The following is a 23081-nucleotide window of genomic DNA, read 5'->3' on the forward strand; positions in this document are numbered from 1 at the left end:
AAAACTGCCAGCAATGCACACACTCATAATGCGTGTGTGTGTGTGTGTGTGTGTGTGTGTGTGTGTGTGTGTGTTATGAGTATGTACTTGGCCAGTGCTTGGCCCGTTTGGTTATCTGCCTCATGAACTCAAACCAGGGTCCATGAAGGCAGCACGATCTGTCTGAGAGTGCTGGGAGAAAAAAAAGAAGACGTGTGACAAGTACAATTATTATTAAAGAGAGAGAGAGAGAGAGAGAGAGAGAGAGAGAGAGAGAGCGAGAGAGAGCGAGAGAGAGAGAGTAGGACTGTACACATGTGACTTTTGTATTCCCACAGGGGGAAACAACTGTAGATTAATCCACAAATTAAGCTTTAAATGACTTTCAAGCCACCAGACCCAAGCAGAAAATCCTACCTCAGCACAATAAACCGCAGTGCAACTGTACTTTTGCACATACTGTATGTAATGACACACTGACAGAATGTGAGACAGAAAAAGAAAGAAAAAACTAGTAGAGTACAGAGAGACACACAGCCTTTTAAAATAGAACTCAGTAACTTTACACTCCCCAAACACAATAATGAATTAATAAAAGAGTTGGCGCCAGTGTTTTTTAATGAGTCACATCAGCCCAGCAGCTTTTTACAGAGCCATTTATGTTTTATGTTGGGTCCTGTGGTAGGCTCACTTCGCCAGCCCGTCTGGGGCTATAAGGGGATAAGGGGAATTTGGAGTGACCTCATCCACTGTTAGCCAGGGCCAAATGGGCATGGAGGGCCCCCCTACTTCCCTTGAGCCTGGGGGGCACACAGGAGGCAGAAAGCAGCCAGGCAGGCGAGGAGCAGCAGGGCCGGCTATGAGTCGGCTCCTGGCTGCTGATGCTGCTGCTGCTGCTGGGCCTTTCCATCATTACCTACGTCTTATTGCCTAGAGGTGCGCTGTAGCAGTTTAATTTATTCTGGGTGTTTCTGTATATAGCCGACTCTTTGGTGAGACCTGACAGTACTTCATCGTGTTAAAACAGAGTCGTTACACTTGAGATAATCCATTGATATTATTGGTAGAAAACGCTATGTAACAAAAAAAATGAAATCAATCAAGATGACAATTTGGAGACCGCTCCACAAGACGCAGCATGCTTAGAGAGCATGAGATTCTCTTGTTTGTTAAAGAGTTTGGATTTTAGCAAAAAAAGATGTAGCGGAACGTAGTATCGAGTGGAAAAGACAGAAAGAGAGAGAGCGAGAGCTGGAGAGAGAGCGTGAGAGAGAGATAGAGAGAGAAAGAGAGAGAGTGGAGAGAGAGAGAAGAGTTCCCACAGATTGAATGACTGTTAAACAAAGGGTATCAAATCCTCTGTGAGCAAAACAACAATTGTTGCTTAACCGTTGTGACGGAGTGAGGGCCCTCAGGCAATAAGAACTGCAGTCAAAAATAACAAATAAATCACGGCATCTAAGGAAGCTCTGCACCACACAACTAAGAACGGCAGTGGGTTTTTTAGTCAGCACGGGAAACCACAGGTGATTACTCGGCGTATATGAGCAGTATTCTGGGTGCCGTGGCTGGCCCGGTTTGAAGGTTTCTTTTTGCAGTAAGGGAAAAAGAAAGTCAATTTACAGTAACAGTGTGTGATGTTGTATTGAGTTATAACTGTATGTTTGTCTTTGTCAATATTTGGCTTTGAAGTCAAATTCAAACTCTACTCCTTCCGCTTTGACTCTTGTGGAGATCTTTTCTTTTCTTTTCTGAGCTTGAGTGGGTTTCACACATTTTGGGGGGGTTTCTGAACCCCCGGAAGGCCACAATATGCAATAAAAAAAAAAAAAGTCAATCCAGGCACAGCAGCAAATCAAAACCTTTTCTCTGGAAGAATTAAATTGTAAATTCACAGCCTCGAGACAAATCAACTGCACAGTTTATCCTGGCAGTGGAAAGCTTGGCAGAATGGCAGAATCACAGACTCCTCTCATGCTTTTTCTACCTCTGACTTGCCCACTCCTGCTAATTTTTTTGACAAAAAACTGTGCACGTCTCCCAGGGCCTGTCCTCCAATTGTCAACATCATAAAGTGATTTATGTTCAGTAACTTTGTAAAGGAAACTATGTGAAGCAGACAGGGTTATATTTTAGTTTTGGGTCGTGGGTGAAGTCATGCTGCCACAGCAGTTAAACAATGATTTTACAGTCCGTTTGTCCTGAGTTGACAGACTGGCTTTTCCAACCGCTTGGAGCAAAATGTACACTTAGTGTCATCATCACTGCTTAATATGCCCACACAGAGCCATCAGAAAGTTACAGACAAATTTAGATGTTCATTTTAAAACATAACGAGAGCGTTATCTGATCTTGTTGCTGGCGTCAGCAGTATTTTGGCAGTGAAAACAATTTCCTCACCACTATTATCTGATGCAAAGCTGACAGCTCCCAGTCTTTCAACAAGTGGCGGGCTAATGGCTCTGAGAGAGACACCTAGTGACAGACGGTCCAGTGCCTCTAAACAAACCGGCATTCCATCGCCTGAAACTTGTTTGACATCTGCCTCTCCAACAATGCAAAGAAGCACCTCTGTGTACTCACTTATCACTTAAAGAGGTGTTGTATTTCAGGAGTGCCAGTGGGGGAGAGTCATTATGCAATCCTTGTTTATTAATATTCAAATCATCTACTGTTAATCCCTTAATTTTTGGGGGTTTTCTCTCCCTTCTCTATGTTTAAACATAATGTCAAAAAACAGGGTTTGTTGACTTACAGTGATGGAGAGAAGTATGGAAAGAGTGAGAAGTCAGTGAGACATAAATCACTTGTGACATGATGAAGTCATCCCGACAGCTTGCTGTTTCCATGATGTGGTAGAGCTCTTTTGAGTTCTCAACATGGAGACTTCAGCAGTGTGTCCAGCAACACAAAAAAAACACACCAGAGGAGGAAAAGGCAAAGGCAGATGATTGTCGGACATTTTGAGAAGAAGCAAGAGATGAAAGCTCACAGTGGCAACACTGTGATGCCTACTCTTCGAGATTTGAAAGTTAAAGTTGGTGCTACTAATATGTCTAGTTTTGTAATTACAAATAGATGATTCACACAGGTAGCAATGAAGGTGTTTCCATTCCTCAACTCAGAAAGAAAACAATCCTTTCTCTGTATAAAGAGATGCATAATGAATGGGTTTCACCGCTAACGCCGCTTCTAGCCTCAAGAGTCAAAGCAACACTCAATGCAGGCCCAAACACACACATGCAAACCAATACATTCACACTAGTTTAACTTTGTGCCAAAAGATCTTTTCATGAGAGCTTGAAGGAAGGCTGAAAATGTAAATCCTTACAATGAGAGCTACACACCTGCAAAAATAGACATAGGAAATGGTGTGCAGATAGTTTCCTTGTTAATTACAGTGCTGTAGCAAAGAGCCCCTTGATTCTCCTAAAACCACCTGCCTAACCCCTCCCTACTACTTGAGCTTAATTGCTATAGAAATTCCAGAAAAAGACAGGTATCAACAACTCCCAGATTTACTGCTCAAAGACAGACTGGTAGCCGATTTTGCAATACAGAAGATTTTTTGGGCAAGTTGGCAACTGTTGTTTCATTGGTTCCCACACAACATCAGATGTATCTACACCTAAAAAGTATTATCACGTAATAGACCAGGTTTAGCAATTTTGTAAAAAATATATATATATACATTAATATATTAATACACAGTTTTTGGACATTTTTAAACCTTGATGGTTTCACTGGAAGAATGAGGATTCTAAAAAAAGAAATTGTAATTATTTATTGTTGTTTTTATAACGAGTGCTTCTCCGGGTTTCATTATTTAGAGGTGACCTTTAACCTTCTGATCTATGAAATGTCAAAGTTTTAGGCACATACTTTATACCTGAAAAAACTACCACTAATCAGACCGTTTTTGTACCAAAGTAGTTATTTTGTGGACATACAGTACATTTAATCAGTATACTATTGCTGACCTGTACTGATAAACAGTATGTGAGCACTGACTGGGCTGTAGCCTGACGTGTGAATAGAGAATGTTTTTGGTGAGGCTGATCAAGCTCACATACCTTATGATCACAAGTACATGGATCATGAGTAATGACGCATACCCATCTGGTGCATATAAAATCTAGCTCAATAATAATTGATTCCAAACATTCACTAAAGACAAACAGGATGCTGTGACTGAACGCCATAAAGGTAAAGCTGCATGACAGACAGTCTGTCCTCAAAAAAAAGACCCACAGGTGGTGCTCTGGAGGAGGAGGAGGTGAGCAAAGTGATTTTACTATGTGATATTGATTTTCTTTTTACAATTTGCTTCAATCAAACTGTCCCTCACACTTATGTCAAGTCCACCAGGGGAAATAAGGGGTGGACAGCAGGTGCAAGGCTAAGGCAGCCCAGCTGCAGTGACTGACCACTCACTGCTGGAGCAATAAAACAAAACACTGTGGAAAGCTACACTCCGACATCAGGTGCCTGATTATTTGATATCCAAATCAAACAGTACCTAATGCAATGTCTTACACATGGCTGTAACAAGTGAAACCTGTTAACCCAGCACATATGCCAGCATCTATCAATAACCTTCACTGACACGCTAGTAACTATGGGAAAACAATGAATAAACTTTCATGTAAACTAAGAGCAGAGTTTCAGACACACCTCACTCCACAGGAATTAGCCTCTGCTGTTTAAAAAGGTGGAAAACAATGCTTCTCTTTTCCAAGTGTTCATATGTTGCTTATAAAAAAACCAGGTCAAGGACTGGTGAGTCTTCTGGTGAATACATTCATACACATCAAACACATGCAAGCGTGTACACACTAACACACACACATGTGCTAATAATAAAGAGCTCCATTGGCACTGGGTAACACTTGAAACACTCACTAATAAGCACATATGTGCACACAGGCACATGCAGGCACACATGCTGAAGTATATTTTATATAAACTCCGTGTCACTCCCACATTAATAAGAAACAAAGACGCTAAAACACTGCATGCAAACAGCATGTGTGTTAGGACGTTTTAGTGTTTACACATGAAGGTCTGGTCGGATTGCAGAGAAAACAATGATTAATTGTTTCAAAGCCTCTCAAGTGTTTAGCACACTCAGTCTCTGTCTCCAATTAAAACTGTCGTCCCATTCCCAACAAAAATGCAGTCTCTCTCTCTCTGTCCTTTTTTTGTTAACAGAGAAAGAGAGAGAATAAGAAAGGAAGACAAACAATGACTAAAGTTACAGATTTTGAACTTTTTAAAAATAAATGACTCACCCGCTCTTGTGTTGATGAGGCAGACGGACAGATGAAGCAGTTGCCGGAACGGTCTGATGAGCGGAGCTAGCCGGGGGAAAAGGAGAAAAGATGTGTGTAGGTTCATCAGAGTCCTTCTGACAGCGAAGACAGAGTAGCAGTGAGTCTCTCTCTCTCTCTCTCTCTCTCTCTCTCTCTCTCTCTCTCTCTCTCTCTCTCTCTCTCTCTCTCTCTCTCTCTCTCTCTCTCTCTCTCTCTCTCTCTCTCTCTCTCTCTCTCTCTCTCTCTCTCTCTCTCTCTCTCTCTCTCCAAACACAAGCACACACTCATTCTCACTCACTAAGAAATAATTATACTCTCTGGTTCATAAACCCTTCCTCTGTCACGTGACTCAACACTTCAAATATACAGCACATTTTTTCACAAGCCACAAAATGCCCTGAGGGAAAAAAAGGCCCAGAAAGCTTAAGTTTCTGTTTTTAATTCTCTCTCCCTTCTTTGTCTCTTGGGTGAATTATCATCTTCTTGGCTAAAGACTTGGTTTACCTACAAACAGTTTGTGCATGTCGAAATGCGTGAGCTATGATGTTATCTTAGATCATTCAGGTTTAATCTATAAATTCAGATAATGTTTGTGTATCCTGAACACAAAAAGTATCATGTTTTGATTTTACATTGATGATGCTTTAATGGCAAGCCAATAACGTAGTAGAAAGTAGTTTCACCTAGTCGTTTATTTCTCTGTGATCAATTCATAGAATAATCATGATGTCTGCTCACGACAGGCATGTAGGTGCTGTTTTTGTGTTTCTCATGTGTGTTTGGCGCTGTGTTTTCTGTGACAATCTTCCCAGATCGTGCTTCCATGTTTCTGTGACAATGTTCCCAGATCAGTGATAATAAATCCATTATTACTGATGGAACTACTACTAATAGGACGTAATATTAGAAGTATATAGCATATAGGAAGTATTGTACACAAGGAAAACTAAAATATAATTTGTCATTCAAAACTGGAGTCATTTTATTCAGGATACATAACATCTGTCAACATTCTGCCAAACATTACGCAGTTTGGAGAAATTCTTTTTAATAATACATAAAATCCCTTTAGCTCTGATAATGTAACTCGTGGTGGCACAGCAGCTGCAGGGAAGTCCCGTGTGAGATGGCAGAGCTGTGCAGCAGAAGCAGCAGCGACAGATTTGGGTGTGCCCCTGAACGTGCCACTCTCTCCATATGAGATCATATGTTTCAGATCTGTGTTTATGTGTTTGTGGTTCTGGGCGTGTGCCCTGTTTTTTTTCTCTAGTTGTTTTGGTTATGAAGAGCACTTCAAACCTCAAAACTGGGAGGAGAGGGCACACCTCTACTGGCATCTCAACAGGCACTTTTACCTCTGCTTCTGCAGCAGACCATATATAATCAACACCTTCAGAAGAAGAAAAAACCAAACAAGTCCATTTAAATACATACATGCTTCTTTAACACTCCAATAATAAACATCTAGTCAATTTAATATCTACACCAAGTAAGTGCAGCAAGCCTTTTAAAAATCACAAACTAATACATGCACTACTTGTTCTGAAACTTTGTCTAAAACAATGCCCTGCAGGCGCAACGACCACACATCACTTCACATTCTCACATATTCCACAGTCTAAAGCAGAACTGCCAACCAATGCAGCATGTTTCTTTGGGTTTTTCCAACTATTGTACATTTACAACCTGGTATACTGTAACTGCTGCGTATTGTGTTTATAAATCAAAGTAACTGTCCTGATACAGGCAAAGATCTTATCCACAAATAGACTGACTCCAATATGTCTCCAGGATAAAGTCAAGCCATCCTAATAATAAAAAACACAAGTATTCGGCCTCACTCCCGTTATACCTATGTGTGCTTCCGATCTTCAAAGCCACATATGGTCTACAGTAGCTTATTGAAATGCTCTTTTATACATTTGATGTGGATTTGCTGGTACATAATCAGGGGGAATGAATGGATAAGCAGTGTTGCCTTTTCGCAGAAACCTTATATTCAGGAAGAACAGCTCTAAGCCATACTGCAAAAAAACACGTCAGCTGATCCTTATCTTGTTTACATTTGATTTATGTGTTGCTTATGAGGCCACTAAGGCTAATAGAAATCCCTTAACTGTTTACATAGCAGTACTAAATCAGCAATATGAAAATGATATGAAACAAGAAACTAAATACAGCCATAGAATGCTGCAAAAACTCTGTATCAGCCACTAGAGTGATGTAAACTGTAAAGTGTGAATTTCAAGTCTTTGTGATGCCGATCAGGCTGACCGCAATCATGCATTTGTGTCATAATGTGCTGTTAAGTGTGTGTGTGTGTGTGTGTGTGTGTGTGTGTGTGTGTGTGTGTGTGTGTGTGTGTGTGTGTGCGCACATGGATGAGTATGTGTAGGCAGTAGCAGTGAGAAGGTCAGAGGTTACTAGTGTTTGTGTTTCAGTGTCAGTGAAGTGTGCTCCAGGCAGAGATTTATGATCATTGTGTCTGGGAGGCTGCAGAGTGGGGGATAATGAAGATAGATCAGGGTGCTATCTCTCTCTCTGGACACCACTGGAAACATAGCCTATGGCCCCGTCCGTTCTCCTATCATTAACTTCAGCCTGTGACATCACAACACACTGCCCTGACATCAATCCTGACACAGTGTGCTCTGACAAAAAGTCGAACACAAGAGAGGCAATTCCTCACAGGAAGTCATCCGGCAAACACAGGCATTGTTCAGCTTTGCAGCTTCTCTGGGTGTTTTTATGAAGATATGTAATATTCATGGAAACATCGTACTCGGTCGTGTGTTTCCACTTTAGATTAGACGTATTTGCATTCACAGAGCCGTGGAGCAGAGGCCGGAGGCTCACTGGCTAAGGAAAGGCAGCAAAGGAAAGGAAAGAGAAAGGGGCGATGATGAAGGGAGCAAAAGAGGGAGGAAGTGAGGTTAGAGGGGTTAAAGCGAGATGGAGAGAGGGGGAGGAGAGAGGGGTTGGAAGGCCAGTGGTACAGGGAATGTGAGAGAAAGGGGTGTGAAATAGTAAAAGGGAAGGAAAGAAAACTGGAGGGTGAGATGGAGAGAGGGACGGATTGTAGGAGGTAGAGGAGGGGGCTTGATGGTATTGGTGGTGGGGAATTGAGAAGGGGCGCAGGGAGCTGGTGCCTGTGGCGGTAGGTTTTAATCAGTAACAAGATGCCTGTAATGAGATCACTATTTCCCCACATTCAGATTGATGTCATGTGAAGTTTGGTGCTACACTGAGACAGGCAGGCGATGCAGGGCGAACACACTCAAGAAAACATGTTTGCGCACACGCACACACACACACACACTCACACAGAAATATACACTTGCTTGCACTTTCTTGGTTACAGACTTAAACACACATCCTGTGAAATGAAGGAGCTCATTCATCCAGGCTGGCAAAGTGCGCTCATTTAGAGTCCAACCGCCTTAAAGTAAAAACATACACACAAGAATACTACTCACAGGAAAAGGAGTTACTCAAGGCAAAAGAGAAATATATGTGTTAGGGGCCAAAGGGTATATACCACTATGTACTCCTCAAACAAAAACAAATGAGCACAAAGCTTGGAACAGTTAGAGACCCAAAAGCTTTTTTACTGCAAAAGAAACTAAGGGAAAACAAGAGGGAGAGAGGGAGGGAAAATAAAAAGAGAAGTGTGTGTGTGTGTGTGTGTGTGTGTATGCTTTTTGTGCACATTTTGGGGTGAATTCAGTGGCTGTCGACACAGCTACCAGTGTGTGTGCCAGCATATGAGCACTCTGCTTATTCCCCAACATGTGTGTCCACTGAAAGGTGAACGGCTCTCCTGTCTATACTTTCCTCCAAAAAATCAGCCATGATGTCACCATGAACCCATCTTGAACCAACCTCTGTCAAAAAGCATTACTCCAGCCCTCCCTCTCGGCGTTTCATTTTCTGTTCCATCCCTCCCTTCTTTACGCTCCGCTCCTGCCTCACAAATTCTTCACTGAGCTCCCATTCTTTTGTTTTGCTCTTATTTTATATTTCCGTATACTTCAACATTTCCTCTCTCCTGTCCATGTCTCTTTTCTCTCTCCCTCCTCTCTTACCGAAGCACACAAACTCTTTTTTTTTTGGCAAGCGTGGTCTAATTGAATCACCAAAAAGCGCAGCCATTTGCCAAAAATGCCAGGATGTTCTGATTATCATAAACTTTGTTTAAGCTGTGGTTTCACAAAAAAAATCCTCAGTGCAAGACAGAATGCCAAAAAAATAAAAGCAGAAAAGAACGATGAATAGTGGAGAATGCAAATGAAAGAGGGGAGAGGGAAAGAGAAAGAACACTGGGGAAGAGAGGGCTGGTGGGGGCAGCGAGAAGGCAGCCAGAGAGCCACATATGGAAGTGATTCTGTAATTACTGCAAATCTGTGAGCTCAAAAGGAAAGGTCTTCTTTTCCATGCCTCCTTCCCTGCACATAAAACTGCCCTTGTGAGAAAGTCGGGCCCTAAATACTGAGCAGGAAACATGAAGAAAAAAAAACTAAGTTTTCATTTGCTTTTGGCATGTTTGTGTGGACATTAAATATGTATATGGAACATTTTTTTTGTATGACAAGAGTCTGCTTTTGCTATTTTTCTGCACAGAAGAAAAATCTCTGCTGATCATGAGGCTAATTCCACAAAGTCTGTAAAGGTTTCTGCATTCTTTACTCATTTGCTTTGCTTTCCTGAGCTTAATCATCCGTCCTGGAAGCTAATCTAAAACAAACTGGGGGGTTCCGCATGGAATGAACTGAAGTCTCTCCTCAGCAACACACCTAACTGACATCGTTCACATAAAGGACACATTCAACAAGGTGCGTGAGGGAGAGGGTGGTTAGGGGATGGGTGACAGACGTACAGCCCAGAAAGACAGACAAACAGTTAAAGAAGACTGTATTCTAAGCCTCAGGCAAAGCAGTGCTTTGCAGGTGTGTATGTTGGCAACGACTTCTGTTCTGCTCAGTCCCCAAACAGTTTCAGCAGCCTCTAATTATCTCGTGCCCTGCCATAACGTGTTCTCATGATGAGTGCTTACTTACACACAAACACACACACACACACACACACACACACACACACACACACTCACACACACAGGCTTACAGTAAGTACACACCCAGATTGTGCTACGTTTATTCTTAGACACATTCCATTAATCACGACATGATTATGTAAAGTAGCCTACACAATCCTACCTTCTTCGCCTAGAATAGTGTATGCTTCGGCTTTATGCGCGAGCACAATCCCCCCCGAAGTTTGGACCATAAATAGTGGATGACTTGCGCACGCACACCGAAGTTTTCTGTTAAGGAGACAAAACAAAGTCAGGGACAGTCTTCAGAGGGATCCTCCACATAAGCATAGCAGTTTGTAAAGATCACGCCATTTGGTCTCGTGCTTCAGAAATCATTTCAGTCATTTGTCAGATTACCTTCGTTTGTTGCCAATCCGTCACTGTGTCCCGGACAGCAGATCAGGGGCGTCGATGGGCGCTACCGTGCGTGGAGATTTCTGGCACTGTGCCTCCCCCTAGTGACGCAAAGGAGGACTGCAGCACATGTCCAGTCTGGGGATAAGATAGAAACACACAAAAACAAATATTTGCTTAAGGCAATAACTAAATACATAAGCAAGTCAAGACGGATCTTGGCTATGTAAATATATACTAAATGTGCTATTTCTGACGTTCTAACGGATTCTGTTACTTCTAACGTTTTTGGGCTAATGGAAAAAATATACTTGTATTGAAGTATTTATGTCTTACTATTGAAACCTGATGACCTTAGACATTTAGGCAATAATGTGTCAGTTTTTAAGTGAATCGAAATTGTGTTTGGAACTTTATAACAAAGTCGTAATTTGATGTATAAACGCTATAATTGTTGGTCTGCAATGTCAACAAGAACTCAACTAACTTGATCGATTGATCCTGCTCATGTGCCAATGCCATGTATTGCCACTGAGGGGCGCTTTCCACAAGCTGAATAGTTGACCCGCATGTTCAGAGTCAGACAGCAAAGTTTGGTGCTGACAGAATGTCATAAAACCTATTGTTGCGCAAATTGATTTTAAAATTGGGAGTAGCCTAGGATGAAATGACAGTAAAAAAAAAAATACACATAAAAATGAAAAGCTTGACCTTAAAGCAAAACGCACATAGAGGGCATTGTTTTTTAAAACGAGAAAATATTCACACATGCTGAAATAATCAAATACAGAATTTACATTTCAATCAAAATCTAAATTTCAAATTGCGTGTTACGGCTCGTTCCAACAGCATGTTGTTGGCATGACAAAGGTTGCCATCTACAGTTTCCTTTGGCACATGTTGCTTGGCATGATAATGTTCGGAATGTCTAACAGTGTTTTGCAACCGTTGGCAGCGCTGCTTGTCAGAGAACAAGCAGTCACGGTGAGCCACGCCTATTTTCCATGTGCTTCATCCTCCAATCTCTCCATCCTTGCACACTACACGCTCCGTATTTTGCATAAAATGTGTATCAGTAGGGCAGCGCTCTCCCCTGCACATGTAGAGCGCACATGTAGCGTAGCTTTACTGAACACACACCACGGTCGATTAAGCGCATCAAACTCCCCTCCGCTCCAGATCCCTGCCAATGAAAACGCACAAAAGCGTGAAGGAGAGAGAGAACGGACTCCGCGAGATAAAGAGTGAGCCAAATCCCACACAAACAGACACAACCCAAGTTATGCGAGCGAAAGGGCGGTCACATTTCCTACTCACAAGCAAACGTGGTGGATGTGGGTGTTTGTCTCAGTGGGTGTGTATGCCAAGTCCGACAGCGTTCACAGATAAGATTACACTATTTTCTTGGAATTCATGAGAATCTTTTAATCTCTGCTAGTAGGCCTACAACATCACATGCGCTCGAGCCGAGGCGCAGTAGCCTTTCCTGTAGAGTATTTTTTGGAGAAGACCAGCCTGAATTAGCTAAAAGAAAGACACATCTCGAGAATTTACTGGGAAACAACTTTACGCGCACCGGAAACATTTCCATCACTTCTTCCCATTTTGGCGCTCCGTGAGCAGGTGTTTCAAGCAAAGCTATTATTAGTATTTTTTTGTACTTTCTCCTGTCTTCAAAAGACCTTGCTCCAGTCTAGCGACATTCACGTACGTCTAACTTCAAGTCTGTTTAAATTGATCGACATCAGCAAGAGAAATGGATAACAGCCCTGGTGGTGGTAAGATTAACCATTAAAACCATTATAATAGCAATGCTGATTTAGACACAAGAGTCAGAGTTGATTAACGGGTCATTGTTTAGCGTTTTCGTTCATGTTGTTGCCATCAATGAATAGGGGAATACTATTTAGCTGTTTCTAAGTCAAGCTAAAACTTAAATAAAGTATAACTTTAATTTCAATGTAAGACATATTTAATTAATGTAAAGCAAAGTGTGATTTCCATTTTTTAGGATAGGCCGATTATTTGTGTAAAACATGTAACTCCACTTTTATTTATGTGCAGAATATGCAATTGTGCAACCTGTGTGTGAGTTTTCCCATGCATAGGTGAACGAAATATAATTTTAGTTAGCCTATGTGTTTTTACAAAAGTGTTTAACTGATGTTAGTAATTTTATTGGTTGATGTAGGCTACAAGTCAACTTGTTTCTAAATACAATTACAATGATTCAAGTACAATGATTGTAAGACTTAACGCAAACTTGTGAAAAAAGTTGCTGCACTGCGTTCAAATGTTAAAACGCAGCGCCTGGACTGCAGCTCTACTGACAGCGAACCGCGACACATGCATGCGAGACTTCCTGTTTCTCTCCATAAAAACAAACTCACGTGGAGCTACAGTACTGGCTGTCACATAATCTTAATCTTTAAGAGCCAGAACTTTAAGTGAGCTCTAACCCTTCATCAACTCACGAGTGTAAACTTTGGTGTGAAGGGCGTGTTTGTTTCTAAGGCCATTGCTGAAGTGCCTGCAGCACAAAAAGAATTCCACTCGTTAGTAGGCAGTGCTTTCTCACGATCTAAATCCAAGTGACCACCTTGAAATGGTTTCCCTTCCCTTTAACGTTTCAATAAGTCAATGGAATGCACATGACTTCATTTCCTTCATGAGTTCAGTGCACTGATCTTAACAAAGATCATAAAACATCAACATAACTGGACAAAAATATGGCTGCAGGGGTTGCATGGCTCATAAACTCTAGATCAAATGAGAAAGACAGAGAGTGTGCGTTGTGTCTGTGTGTGTGTGTGTGTGTGTGTGTGTGTGTGTGTTGACACAGAACACCTATTTCACCTGCAGAGATGATTGGGTTGTGGGGTTAGAGGGGTTGTATGTAATGTATAACTGTATAATGTATAACTATACATCTTCATAATGCAAAATGCAAGATGACTTTTGGAATGTGTAGGCTATTTGTCCAAATTAATAGTTTCATTAAACTTGTAGGTCTATACATCCTTTACCTCATGTGAGGGTCAACTGTACACCTACTAATGGCTGTCAGTTGTGACAAGTTGGCTATTTAGTCTTTCTTAACACCAACATTCATTTGAGATTACATTTAGCTGCTAAATTATGCTTATATAAAAAAAAAAAATCAGACTAATTGACTTCTCCCATGTTCCATTGCATAACTTCGTGCAATAAGTTCTCACTCACTACCTCCTCTGACACTGCCAGTGGAGGTGTTCTTCAAAATAATGGAAGAAACTGAGTGGTATAACTATTCTCTTACAAGTGACCCCATTCTCTCATAGTATAGCCAACTAAGACATAGAAGGAGTTTTTAAGAAAACAACTCGTGTAGGCTATATTAAACATCCTAATTCACCAGTAATAACGTAATTAGGCTATAGGCCTATATTAGAGAGGAATGCTCTCATTGAGAGTTTATGAGGAATTCCTCATAAACTTGGGCCTGGCCGCCTACTGCAGTGCCAGGCTGACAAGGCGGTGCTGCTGGTGGTGCACAGTCCGCCACCTAACCCCACAACATGCCGCTCCATTTAATTTGGCTGCGTAATTATAAGCCCCTGTCGGGCTGTGGACGGACTGCCTTCTGGCTGGAGCACGCAGCTTCATGTCTTCCCAGTGAATGCACAGTCAAAAGCTTCCTCACGTGCCTACCCTCGCAGAGCCGCGTGAGATGCCTACCGGGGCCCTCCTCCCGCCGCTTCCTAGCACGGACTTCTCTGTGCTGATGCCGCCTGCGGTGATGGTGTGCTTGGTCAGTGGGTCAACGATTTCATGCATTAAATGGCTTCTTTTTGGTCACGTTTTTTCGCCACATGCGCATTTTGCTTGTATTGAAAGCATCCGCGGTAAGCTGACTCGATTTTGACTTTGCAACATCTGTCCTTTCCTCAACTCATCGTTTCAGGGAAAACGTCAGCTAAGGATGTGCTTCAGCGGTAACGTGACTCTGTTAAACACATCTGTCCTGTCATCCGCTGCTTTCTACAGACGATGCTGAAACAGACAGCGGATTGGAAAAACGGAGAGGCTGCATCTTTCTTGCGGATAAAATCGCACCTAAAAAATGATGTTTTTCAATCAACATTTGACATTGAGCAATTGAAGCCAATTGAAGGTGTTTATAAATTAGCCTATTATCCATGGTGTTCAGTTCAGTTCCTCATGGTAACTGCATGAGCCAGTGCATGGTGCAGCGTTAGTTTGGAGAGATGCTGTAGGCGCATACCCACAATTCGACCAAGTTCTTGTGATATTGACCTACTTACACAAGTCTGAGTTAATGAAGTCTACTGCAAACATCAAAGCAGTGCTTACAGATTGACCGTGTTCAGCAGCACAACTCTATTGGCCTTTGCCTAGATTTCCTATTATTGCATAATAAACACTGCATGGCTTTATCCATAAGAGAGAAAACCACACATATGCCATGTTAATTAACTTTACACCTCAAGGGCAAACAAACACTATGGTTAACCTTAACTGCAAGCTATCTGTGGCTGCCTATCCATGTCTTGCATTATAAGGTGGGAACAAATGAAAGTAAGAAAAAGACAAGAGAGAAACAGGGAGTTGAGGAGCTGCTGTGCCAGTGCTAACTGCTCATGTTCAGGCAGAGAAACACGGCTAAACTTAACATGGGCATTAAGGAAGGAATTTCATGTATTTGAAATAAATGAATGTAAAATAGCTCAATTTAGAAGCACTACTCCAAAACAGACTGTAAAAGAGATTGTTAATTGACACAGTGGCTGTAGGAGTCGTTTTTAGAAAATAACTGTACATGTGAGTCTTCAGGTTGGCGTGCAACGCGTCTGGGTGGATGGGTTTTGGCCATGACTGTCTGTATATGAGCTCAGAAAGAGGTAAGGCTCAGGCCTGCATCTGCTGGGTCTGTCTATGGCTCTGGCATGAGTCAACAAAACACCAACACTTCTGGGTCAGGGATTATGACAATTATGCATGATTGACATAGCCTGTGTACAAGGCTGACGGGTTAATTTGGTTTCAAATAGATTTTATTGTGAAGCACTTTGTGATTTTTATCTGTGAAAAGTGCTAAACAAATAAACTTTACTTAGCCTACTTAAACAACTATATGACATACATTTTGGATGTTGGTTATTATTTAAATTGAGATGTATGTGCAAATCAGTCATTACTGAAGTTTTAAATAGGACACATAATCGTTTTAAATGTTAACTGAACTTGTATTATAACTCGTCATTAGGCGTGCACTCTGCTGGACTAACTATCTACTGAGTTGTTAGTATAGGCTATTATTACACCAGTCCAGTCCATGCAGTTGAGGCATTTTCCTTGGCAAAAACGTGACTTACATTCTCCGACTGTCGGTGGCGCATCAACATCAGTGGCTGAGACTTGGTGCCACCTCACGCCAGGGGAGCTTCCGAGTCAGCCTGTGTTTGTAAACACAGATCTGACTTCAGATTGTTATGGGTTTCAACACGAGACTGCGGATTTGGTTCGGGCAGTAACCGTGTCAGGAGACCGTGAATGTGAGGCAGCGGTCAGGTGTCGTGCTGTTAGCTGACGCTGGGCACGGTGCCAGGGAATCGAGGCTATTATTGGAGCGGAGGAAGCAGCAGACCCCGCAGACACGTGAGGCCATGTCTCAGCTCGCATGACTAGAGAGAGAGAGAGAGAGAGAGAGAGAGAGAGAGAGAGAGAGAGAGAGAGAGAGAGAGAGAGAGAGAAGACACAGAGAGAGAGAGGGAGAGAGAGAGAGAGGGAGAGAGAGACACACAGCTGTGCACATAAAACATTGCACATATTTACACGGTTCCTATAGGGTCTAAATACTGCATTAGCATGACGCAGGAACTATTTTCAAAGAGTGGCTAGTCGTTGGTGCTTCTATCAGAAGTCTGCCTGTTTTGTTGCTGTGCTACCAGCAGTAGATGCTATTTATGGCGCTCACTTTATCCGCTTGACCGCAACATTACGCCCGTTGCACGCAGGACGCGTTTAATGATGCCAAGAACTTGTAGCTGGACGGGTTTTAAGGAATGTATAGTATGGCTGGCCAACTATCACATGTATGGGGCACACAAAATAACAACAATAATGCCTTCTATTTATGAGTTTTTACTCAAATTGGAATCACCTGACCTCGAACTCTCATCTCAGAGGTCTGATGTCTCCATTATTTCCCATGTCTGCAGGAGTCATCCTGTATGCAGGGTCCTCAGGCAGCTCCAGTCCCAGCCCCGGCAGCCCTGACAGCCCCTCCAGTGGGTACCAGACACAGTCACCTTCTTCACACTCCCAGCCCTCATCACCAGAGGAGGGTGCCTTCACAGAGATTGGGGCGTTGAAATGTAGGACAGCTGGATGCACCACATCATCCTCCAAACTGATATTCCAGTTCCCAGAGGTCTACAGTGCACCCCCAGCGGCAGCCACTCCACAGCATACCTATGCACACCCCATTGCAGGAAAGAGGCCATGTGGGTTAACAGGAACTTTCACAAGTAAGTGTCTACTTACTGGGGATATGCATATAGATTTATACCTTGATGGAAGTTTTTGCAGCTTATCTAACAATCTGGTTACCCTTTTTAGAGACCGGTGGGATGGTCCTGCTCTGCAAAGTTTGTGGGGACATTGCATCTGGATTCCACTATGGAGTGCATGCATGCGAGGGTTGCAAGGTAAGCCCCTGATCAGAAAATTACATAGAGGGATTCAACAAAATGTTGCTTTTAGTGCACCGGTTATATGTGATTTATTTTTTGTTTCAGGGGTTTTTCCGTCGCAGCATTCAGCAGAACATCAACTACAAGATGTGTGTGAAGAATGAGAACTGTCTAATCATGCGCATGAACCGCAACCGGTGCCAGCACTGCCGCTTCAAGAAATGCCTCTCCGTTGGCATGTCAAGAGATGGTGAGACATCCTGACACATTTTTAAAGGCCCTCATGCAGTACTGCCAGAATGCCACAGTGCTCTGATTAGTCAAAGCATCAGGGAAAAAAATGGCCTGAAAGAGGCACATTACTCATATTTAGGTCTGTTGGAAAAATGTAACGCAAAGGATTTTTGAGGTCATCGTGCCAGTAGCTCAGTCACTCACTTCATCAGCAGACCTGTACCTGCCGTTTCAATGCACTGCCAAAGCTTACAATCTGCCTTTGAATTACTCTCTTAAGTTCCTAAGTGTCTTTCTCCTGCCCTTTGCAGCATCCTTCCACAATACTCTTACCTCCATGCTCTTGTTTGGTATAGCCCCTCCTACCCACGTCCCCACCATGTTCCCTCAGCTCTTTTGCATCTCCCTCTCAGACAATGATTTATGAGGAGAGGAGCCTTGAAGTCCCCGAAGCTATCTATCATCTGGAAAACTGCAGCAAACACAGGAATTATTTTAGGAAATTGGAACAGGGTCAACTGGATTACCTTGTGCATGCCCATGGAACATCTTGGTGCAATTAATGAGGGATAGAGCAACAATCAAGCAAGGGATGCAGAAAACAGTTGTGACAGACTTTATCAGGCGTAATGCTCACATCACAGAGTTTTAGTTCTGAACATTGATTGATCACCTATCATCACAGATTAAGGAAACAGCTGGGCTGACCTAGAAAAACAATACAAAATTGGGCGTATAATGTACTCATACATCATGACCTACTTGGTGTATTTTGCCTGCCTTCTTCTTCTCAGTGTGGTTTCTGCTTATCTCCACCCTCCAGTCTACTCTGCATAGCCTAATCTAGTAAATAGGTCAGTGTTATTTCGGCAGGTGTTTGACACTTCTGCTTCACAGAGATGAATAGTGTGGCAAAATGCATCTTAAGAGAACAAACAGTCAGGTCAATCCTCTTAGAGGAGATTGCTGAAAGGGTTCAGGACCACAACCTAGAAACCCCTTTTTGCTCTGCTTCAATCATTACAAAAACAGGAAAACCACATGCAACTGCCTGCAGCCCACAATAAATAGTACACCCTGATTTCACACTAGGCAGCTGTGTGACTTTGGCTGTGCAGTGTAGGAGAATTCTTAAGTCCGTTAGCATGATGGCACACTTTTCTTCCTCTAACCAGAGCATCATTTTCAGGGCGTTAACTCACTAGTACAATTTTTTTCTTTTCAACCATGATGAAAGGGACTAATCTCATGCCACAATATTGTCCCCATCCTCATCAAGGGATCCTGCTGGCAATGAACAGATTACTGTATATTTGGTAAACATAGCAGTATCTACTGTGCATATTACCGACAATATCAACTCACTTGGTCCAACACCGTAGCTTTATGTTTACATGTAAAGTGCTTGTGGTTAACAAATGGGTCTAACAGTACATTGATTTACAAATATTATTACAGCAGTACAAAATGTTCCGCTACACTCGAAAGATTCAGATATGCTACATTTGCAATAGTCTTTGATGCTGTACCAGCTCAACTACTGCCTTATCTGACTCCACCTTGAACACACTCACAGACACACGCTCACTCACTTTCCATTCATCACAATGTGTCAAGCCCACCTCTCTTTTATCCTTCACCCTCCCATGATATCAGTTCCAGTGACATCATGCTCATGTTGCCCCACTGCCCTACTTACAAATGCAGGAAGGGAGTGGGAGACGTAGGAGACAGCAGTTGATAGACGAGAGGACGAGGCAGATGGTAGCAGGGGGTCTATAAATAGCCTCTCCAGCTGATGGTCACTGTGGGAAGAGGATATTGGTGAAGAGAGGGAAGTTTCATCTCACAACTTGATTCTTCATAAGATCATTCAACACTTTAAGAGATGTCGTGCTTTTGGTTTATGTGTGTGTATAAAGAGGTGTAAAGAGCTTTAATTTATAGCCACCTTCAACAGTAGCAGTCCTGTCTTTCCAAAACTGTATAGCAAAAAAACAAACAAACAAATGTGTCTATTGTAAATGTCCATGTTGTGAATGACTGAGAGCTGATCTCTCCTCACTGCTTCTCTTCCCTAGCTGTGCGTTTTGGCCGCATCCCCAAGAGAGAAAAGCAGCGACTTCTGGATGAGATGCAGAGCTACATGAACAGCCTAAATGAGTCAGCTGCCGTGGATGTGGACTCACCTTCAGCGAGGGACACTCCCAGCACCCCAGAAGATGGCACCTCAAAAGAGGCCATTGGAGCCATCTCCAGAGCCTACCGTGACATCTTCACCAGCAGCAACAGCCAAGGGAGAGCAGCAGAGAAGGCTAACATCCCCACCAACAACATGTCTCATGTTTTTCAGGATGCCAGCTTTACCCCAGTCTCCTCTCTCACCACATCCACCCAAAGTTATCAGTCTTGCCCTGTTGTGGCTGCCAGTCAATGCTCAGCTACGCTTGATGACAAACAACCTACGTTTCACAATGTGGACAACAATTGTTACAGCTACTTAGTGTCAGCAAATCCGAATCATGATCAGTCTAACAGTACAACATCTCAAAGGGGCAGCTCTGCCAATAATAACAGTTTTCCCAACGCAGGAGGTACCCAAAATCAGTCCTTCTGCCCATGGAAATTAGCTTCAGGAGCTAAACTGCTGGTAAGTTCAGGAAGCATACTAAATTAGATAAAGACTCTTGTGATTCATCTTGTCTGACAAACAACGTATGACTCTTTCTGTGTTTTTCTCTTAGGCCTGTCCTCTGAATGCGTGGCCTGTGTCAGGGGCAGAGCGCACAAGTCAGGAGATATGGGAATCCTTCTCGCAGTGTTTCACTCCCGCTGTCAAGGAAGTGGTGGAGTTTGCCAAGGGCATCCCAGGATTTCAAGAGCTTAGCCAACAAGACCAGGTCATGTTGCTTAAATCAGGCACCTTCCAGGTACTGACATACATTTCAGATGATTTATTTAAAATATGTGACTCCTTCTTTGGAACTTCAAATGTATTATTGATGCAAGTATTTGTCTCAATCTCTTTTTTTCTCTATTGTTTCTCTGTTTTGTGTGGGTTAAGGTTCTGATGGTGAGGTTCTGCACCTTGTTCAATGCTGAGGAGCGTACAGTGACCTTCCTGAATGGCCAAACTTACCCCCTGTCAGCCCTGCAGGCTTTGGGCATGGGCTCTCTGCTGGATGCAATGTTTGAGTTCAGTGAGAAGTTGAGCTCCCTGGGGCTAGAGCCTGATGAAATGGCACTCTTTATGGCTGTGGTTCTGGTCTCTGCAGGTAAAAGAAAGGCACTATTTACTGCACGAGTAGAAAAACAGTGATAAAAACTGGTAATTAACAATAATGCAGTCACTGTGTCTGTCAACCTTTCACACTGGCATCCCTCTGTGCTCCTCAGATGGTTCTGGCATCTCTAACATGCGGGCTGTGGAGCAGCTACAAGAGGGTCTGATCCGTGCCCTACGGTCACTGATTACTCGCCGTCGCCCAGATGACAGCACCCTCTTCCCCAAACTCCTCTTGCGCTTGCCAGACCTGCGCACCCTCAACAATATGCACTCCGACAAACTGTTGGCCTTTCGCATTGACCCTTGAGCAGGCCGCTTGTTCGCGGAGACACAGACTGTTTTACAGAATATATAGTCCACCACACACATGTGCACTGATTTTATCTACCAAGGACAGGACTTGCTTAAAAATTGAAAAACAAGGAATTCCGCAATCTTAGAGGTGGTTTTCAAAAGGAAAAATGAGGCCAGTAGCGGACATATATTTTACTCACTATTGATCTTCATGCTATGTTTTGGGACAAATAAACACACATGAATACACATAAACCTCAACAACTCTTGAGAGACATTTGTCCAGTATTATCATATAGATTTAGTATTAACATTCTGGACAAATCATGCGTGCACTTTCTTTTTATATCAAGGATACTTAAGAATAAAAGCCAATTCACTTCTGTGTGTTCCTTAAGACGTACAGTATCGACAGGACATCACTAAGCAGCTGCTGAAAGACAGTTATCACTTAGGGACCATTAATGGTGATTGACTTTGTCATTATATGTTCAAGAGAAAGGGAACCTGTATAATAATACATAGTGAAATATGAAATATTAAGGAAATTGTGTATCACTGTTTCATAAACATACCATCTGCATTAGTGCTGGAAAGAGACCATTATTCTAATGTCACTTATACACAAGAGGATGCATTCTGTCTCATACAATTTTTGACTAATCTTCCAGAAAACATTTGGCAAACCTTGGGTTTAAAAATACCAGTCAATGGCATTTTACATTATTTCACAAAAATATTGTGTCTGTATCACTATATTGTATAACAGCGACTGATGGAGGAGACCCATGCATGTTGGGTTTATTAACTACTCTTTTTTTTTTGCTGTAAATGTTATGTTACCCTATAGTCTAAGTATCAATGACTGTATTGATGTGATGAATTGGACATATGAGTTTGGTATAAAGAAGAATGTACTGACCTTGGTGGGGGTTTGGCCATGCCAAGGGTGTTTTGCACAGGAGGATATTTAGTAGGGATTCTCAGATGGCTTTAATACACTTCCTGCTATCAGATTATGTAACCTACCAGCATAATCCCTGAAATCACCAGCAATCACTCCACATGCACCCAGCTTTCTCTGCCCCCAATGTTTGTCATACAAACACAAGAGAGATTTTTGGGTGAGAGATCTTATTTGATTGGTCTTCTCACTGTGTGCTTGTTTGATTATTGCTGATTGAGCATCTTGTACATTTTGTAAATCTCTCTTCCTAAATAGAAATGATATAATGATATAAAGTTTGAATTATGTATTACTTTGCTTGCGTGTCATTTTATGTGTATATTCAGGCAAAATGCAGTAAAGAAGATTTGGTAAGGACAAGTAGTGGAAAGTAACAAGGTACATTTACTAGGTTGGATATTGATTTTTTCATCTCAAGATTCGATTCAAAATTATTTTTTGATTCAAAAACTATCCTCAAATTTAAAAAACAAACAAAAAAGACGATTCACAGTATGTATATGTAGTTACTTTTCCTATGTGATAGTATACACTTTTTTTTTATTTTTTAAACCTGTTAGAAGATTTTTTGAATTGTATGAAACATTTACTCTAAAGGACCGTACTTACGTACAATTCTGAGGTACTTGCTGCTTAATTTTACTGTACCACATTTTAGGTCGACATATTGTCTGTTTTACTACACTACGATTTGACAGCCATATTTAACTAGTTACTTTGCAGATTAATATTTCATATAGTGACATATAGTATTATAAAATATAATGCATTTTAAAAAGTAAACCACTGATTCCCAATCTTTCCTACTTTTTTCTTTTTTTTTCTGGAAGTTCTTGCATAGTTTCATTTCAATAACTTATTAAGGCCC

The 23081-nt window shown here is 42.1% G+C and overlaps 2 protein-coding genes and 1 long non-coding RNA gene across 3 annotated transcripts in view; 1 reads left to right on the top strand and 2 right to left on the bottom strand.

Annotated features, from left to right (window-relative positions):
• rarga (retinoic acid receptor gamma a) overlaps positions 1 to 5460 on the bottom strand; it is a 35983-nt gene extending 30523 nt beyond the window's left edge. The window contains exon 1 of the mRNA XM_034875629.1: positions 5271 to 5460. The gene's annotated coding sequence lies outside the window, so the exon portion shown is untranslated. The remainder of the gene's footprint in view (positions 1 to 5270) is intronic.
• A 900-nt stretch (positions 5461 to 6360) lies between these two features.
• LOC117947060 lies at positions 6361 to 16406 on the bottom strand. The gene is made up of 4 exons (XR_004657145.1): positions 16113 to 16406; positions 10741 to 10875; positions 10505 to 10611; positions 6361 to 6681 (listed from the first exon to the last, which is right to left on the bottom strand). It is a non-coding gene; the product is annotated as an uncharacterized LOC117947060 (long non-coding RNA).
• On the top strand, positions 11842 to 22505 carry LOC117947058 (nuclear receptor subfamily 1 group D member 1-like). Its single transcript, XM_034875627.1, has 8 exons — positions 11842 to 12515; positions 16959 to 17267; positions 17359 to 17447; positions 17538 to 17682; positions 19748 to 20316; positions 20411 to 20596; positions 20731 to 20941; positions 21063 to 22505. Exons 1-8 carry the CDS (start codon positions 12494 to 12496, stop codon positions 21257 to 21259), a joined length of 1728 nt encoding a protein of 575 aa, XP_034731518.1. The 5' UTR covers positions 11842 to 12493; the 3' UTR covers positions 21260 to 22505.
• The last annotated feature ends 576 nt before the right edge of the window (positions 22506 to 23081 follow it).

The sequence above is a fragment of the Etheostoma cragini genome, chromosome 7, assembly GCF_013103735.1.
Source record: "Etheostoma cragini isolate CJK2018 chromosome 7, CSU_Ecrag_1.0, whole genome shotgun sequence".
In the NCBI taxonomy this organism is placed as follows: Eukaryota; Metazoa; Chordata; class Actinopteri; order Perciformes; family Percidae; genus Etheostoma; species Etheostoma cragini.